The 4,246-nt window shown below is 50.5% G+C and overlaps 2 protein-coding genes across 2 annotated transcripts; one reads left to right on the top strand and one right to left on the bottom strand.

Moving 5' to 3' along the window:
* Positions 1-250: 250 nt before the first annotated feature.
* On the bottom strand, positions 251-1,196 carry LOC149831985 (chlorophyll a-b binding protein 3C, chloroplastic-like). Its single transcript, XM_090014246.1, has one exon. The coding sequence runs from the start codon at positions 1,141-1,143 to the stop codon at positions 346-348; it is 798 nt and encodes a 265-aa protein (XP_089870372.1). The 5' UTR covers positions 1,144-1,196; the 3' UTR covers positions 251-345.
* A 1,713-nt stretch (positions 1,197-2,909) lies between these two features.
* LOC149831986 (chlorophyll a-b binding protein 3C, chloroplastic-like) lies at positions 2,910-3,860 on the top strand. The gene has a single exon (XM_090014248.1). The coding sequence runs from the start codon at positions 2,963-2,965 to the stop codon at positions 3,758-3,760; it is 798 nt and encodes a 265-aa protein (XP_089870374.1). The 5' UTR covers positions 2,910-2,962; the 3' UTR covers positions 3,761-3,860.
* Positions 3,861-4,246: the final 386 nt, after the last annotated feature.

The following is a 4,246-nucleotide window of genomic DNA, read 5'->3' on the forward strand; positions in this document are numbered from 1 at the left end:
ATGCGCAACATGAACCATTAGATAGGTTTACATCCATACCATGAGCAATTAAGCCACTTGTAGTTTTGTGCTTCAGTATTGTTGATTCTTTCTGTTCACTTTTTTCAGTCCCTTTCCCTATATACTCAACAAGGGCATGTGTTATGTGTAAATTGTTAGCAAAATAGTAGCTGCCGGTCCTTAGGAGCAATCTTTGTAAAATTTGGGAAATTTTGGTTTGTGTGTGTGTTGTTCATCAGCACATGCATGATGGGCATAAAATTAACAATACTTCCACACACTTAAGCCTTACAACATTGGCAAAACAGATCATGCATTTACAAATTAAAGACATCTCCAACCACTTCATTTGCCAGGGACAAAGTTGGTAGCGTAGGCCCAGGCGTTGTTGTTCACTGGGTCGGTCAAGTGGTCCGCCAGGTTCTCCAACGGACCCTTGCCGGTCACTATGGCCTGAACGAAGAAGCCGAACATGGAGAACATAGCAAGCCTGCCGTTCTTGATCTCCTTCACCTTCAACTCTGCGAACGCTTCAGGGTCGTCAGCCAGACCCAGCGGGTCGAAGCTGCCACCCGGGTAAAGCGGGTCGGTCACCTCGCCAAGAGGACCACCGGCAATGCGGTACCCCTCGACCGCACCCATGAGTATGACCTGCGTGGCCCAGATGGCCAAGATGCTCTGAGCATGAATCAAACTTGGGTTGCCCAGATAGTCAAGGCCTCCCTCACCGAAGATCTGAGCCCCGGCCTTGAACCATATGGCCTCACCGAACTTGACTCCGTTCCTAGCAAGCAGCTCGGGAAAGACGCAGCCGAGGGCGCCCAACATAGCCCACCTAGCATGAATCACCTCGAGCTCCCTGTTCTTGGCGAAGGTCTCCGGGTCGGCCGAGAGACCGGCGGTGTCCCAGCCGTAGTCACCGGGGAATTCACCGCTGAGGTAGGAAGGGGCATCGCCAGAGAAGGGACCGAGGTACTTGACTCGATCGGGGCCGTACCATGGGCTGCCGGAGGAGACGGGCTTGGGCTTGGCCACAGTCTTCCTCATGGTGACACGGCCCTCACCGATGAGCTCAGAGGTGGAGGGGGAGAGGTTCACAGCCCGGCCGGCGAAGGTAGGGGAGGAGAGAGCCATGGTGGCCATGTTTGAACTATGAAGGGCCGGGCTGGTGATTGAGGTGGACCGAGTGTGGTGGGTTGGCAATGGCAGTCAAGTGAGTGCCCTACTTATAGCGGGTATGAGGCAGTGAACAAGATCTGATGTGGAGGGTGGAGCCTGCACGTCCTCATCCAATGAAATCTTGATCTCTTCTGCAATAGGTTGATGCTATTCCACAATGTTCGTAGGCAGCAATCTTGGCCACCCCTTTGTATTCTCGTGTACTTGTGCCAACAAATCCAAATTAGATGAGATTTGGTTCTTTCAATATCACCAAAATATTTGGTGATATTGAATAGGTATCGCACACGTACGTATCCTCCATGTTGGTTAGTATTCTCATCTAAGAGGTGCCCGACCCAAGGGGTTTGGCGTAGTGGGATGGGCCTACACCTTTCGACGGGCGGTCTAGGTTCAAATCCCATATGCAGCCAAAACTTGGTGACTCCCTGGGGTTGAAGGGTAAGCCCTCAGAGTTTTTCACCACCATGGACAGAGACCGTAAGTACGGCAGGCTGAGCCAGAGCGGCTCCATCTCTGCACTTGGGAAGGTTTAATTTTCACTTAACGTCCATGGCTCACATTGGATGTTGTACACCTTGGTAGTTTCATTATCTTTCAGTAGTGAATTTTGAAATTCGATCAAAAGTTTTCTTAATCTACAAAAGCTAGAATTAGTTAATTTTCACTTAAAATGAGCGTGCTATATTTGTATAAGAGCGTCTAGGGATGGCAGTGGACCGGGGGAAAGTGGGGCCCCGCCTCGCCCCGTTTGGACCGGGGATGAAGGGTATGAAATGGGGATGGAGGCGGGGATGGAGGATAAAATCCATCCCCGCCGCGGAGGCGGGGCGGGGATGGACGTGCACTTTTCCCCGCCCCGCCCCGTCCCCGCCTCATCCCCGCCCCAACCACTTTTCCCCGCAATATCCCCGCCCCGCCCCGCCTCATCCCCGTTTGGACCGGGGATGAAGGGTATGAAACAGGGATGGAGGCGGGGGTGGAGGATAAAATCCATCCCCGCCGCGGAGGCGGGGCGGGGGTGGAGGATAAAATTTTGAGGCGGGGCGTGGGTGGAGGATAAAATTTTGAGGCGGGGCGGGGGTGGAAACCTTGTCCCCCGCCCCGCCCCACTGCCATCCCTAAGATCGTCCATAGTGGTGTTATCTTACATGAAGTACCAGAGTTACAATGTAAAATTTATTAGCGGTAGCAAAGTTTGTAACTTCAGAAAACACAATATTAATGTTGGGTAATTTACATTGCTTTCTAATGTGCTTTTATTCTTTGTTTTTCTAATCTCTTAATCTAAAGAAGTAAAGTTCATGGTGAAGAAGCTACGCACTTCTTGAATTTCTTTTGGAAGAATATTTAAGAGGTTAAATGATTTAAAGAGCACATATGGTTATAGTGGTTTAAATTGTTAAATGATCTAAAAAGTCTGAAGATCACTCTACTCAGCCATGCTCAGGTAACTCTATTTTAATAAATCACTACTTGACAAGTAGCATTTATTGGGAGTTCCAAGGAAGGATCTTAAGAATTTCAGAAATTGAAGGTTGGCAGCAGAACACGAGAATAAAAAGGAGTGGCCATGATTGGTTCTACAACATTGCCGAATAGCATCAACCTATTGCATAAGAGATGAAGATTTTATTGGATGAGGATGGGCAGGGCCCACCCTCCAGATCAGATCTTACTCAGCCTCATACCTGCTATAAATAGCGCACTCACTTGTCTGTCATTGCCAACCCACCACACTCGATCTAGCTCACTCGCCAGCCTAGCCCTTCATAGTTCAAACATGGCCACCATGGCTCTCTCCTCCCCTACCCTGGCCGGTCGTGCAATCAACCTCTCCCCCATGACCTCTGAGCTCCTTGGTGAGGGACGCGTCACCATGAGAAAGACCGTGGCTAAGCCCAAGCCCGTCTCCTCTGGCAGCCCCTGGTATGGACCTGGCCGAGTCAAGTACCTCGGTCCCTTCTCAGGTGATGCCCCTTCCTATCTCACTGGTGAATTTCCCGGTGACTATGGCTGGGATACCGCCGGTCTCTCAGCCGACCCGGAGACCTTCGCCAAGAACAGGGAGCTCGAGGTGATTCATGCCAGGTGGGCTATGCTCGGCGCCCTCGGCTGTGTCTTCCCCGAGTTGCTTGCTAGGAATGGAGTCAAGTTCGGTGAGGCCGTGTGGTTCAAGGCCGGGGCTCAGATCTTCAGCGAGGGAGGCCTTGACTATCTGGGCAACCCAAGCTTGATTCATGCTCAGAGCATCTTGGCCATCTGGGCCACGCAGGTCATACTCATGGGTGCGGTCGAGGGGTACCGCATTGCCGGTGGGCCTCTTGGTGAGGTGACTGACCCGCTTTACCCAGGTGGCAGCTTCGATCCACTGGGTCTGGCTGATGACCCTGAAGCGTTTGCCGAGTTAAAGGTGAAGGAGATCAAGAATGGCAGGCTTGCTATGTTCTCCATGTTCGGCTTCTTCGTTCAGGCCATTGTGACGGGCAAGGGTCCGTTGGAGAACCTGGCCGATCACTTGGCAGACCCAGTCAATAACAATGCCTGGGCCTACGCTACCAACTTTGTCCCTGGAAAATGAAGTGGTTGGAGGAGTGTTTAATTTGTAAATGATCTGTTTGCCTTTGTTGTAAGCCTGAAGAGTGTGCAAATGTTAATGATAGTATTGCTACTTTTATGGACCGAGTGTGGAAATGTTAATGGCCGGCATTCAGGTGTTGATCATGAACCACACACTACCCAAATTTTGCAACGCCTTTGAAGTAGCAAGATGATCACCCTGTTGCCAGAAGCTGAAGGAAACCAATCACTACACACTACACAGTGACAGTATCAGAAAAGGAGATTTAGTACTAAAAAATAAGAGGTCAATTTTATGCATCAGTGTTGCATGCTTACATGCAGCTCCACTACTGCGCACCATCCATCTCTCAACATTTCTGGAGATGGACAACTCATCTATCTTGATAAATGCCAAGATGGATGGTTGCCAGGCAGGTTGCGGAACGCCACCGTGCAGTGACGCTGCACATAATGTGAAGTCCTAAAATAAAACTCGAGTAGGTTC

Source organism: Nuphar pumila, chromosome 7 (genome assembly GCF_984573655.1).
Source record: "Nuphar pumila chromosome 7, dmNupPumi1.hap1.1, whole genome shotgun sequence".
Classification (NCBI taxonomy): domain Eukaryota; kingdom Viridiplantae; phylum Streptophyta; class Magnoliopsida; order Nymphaeales; family Nymphaeaceae; genus Nuphar; species Nuphar pumila.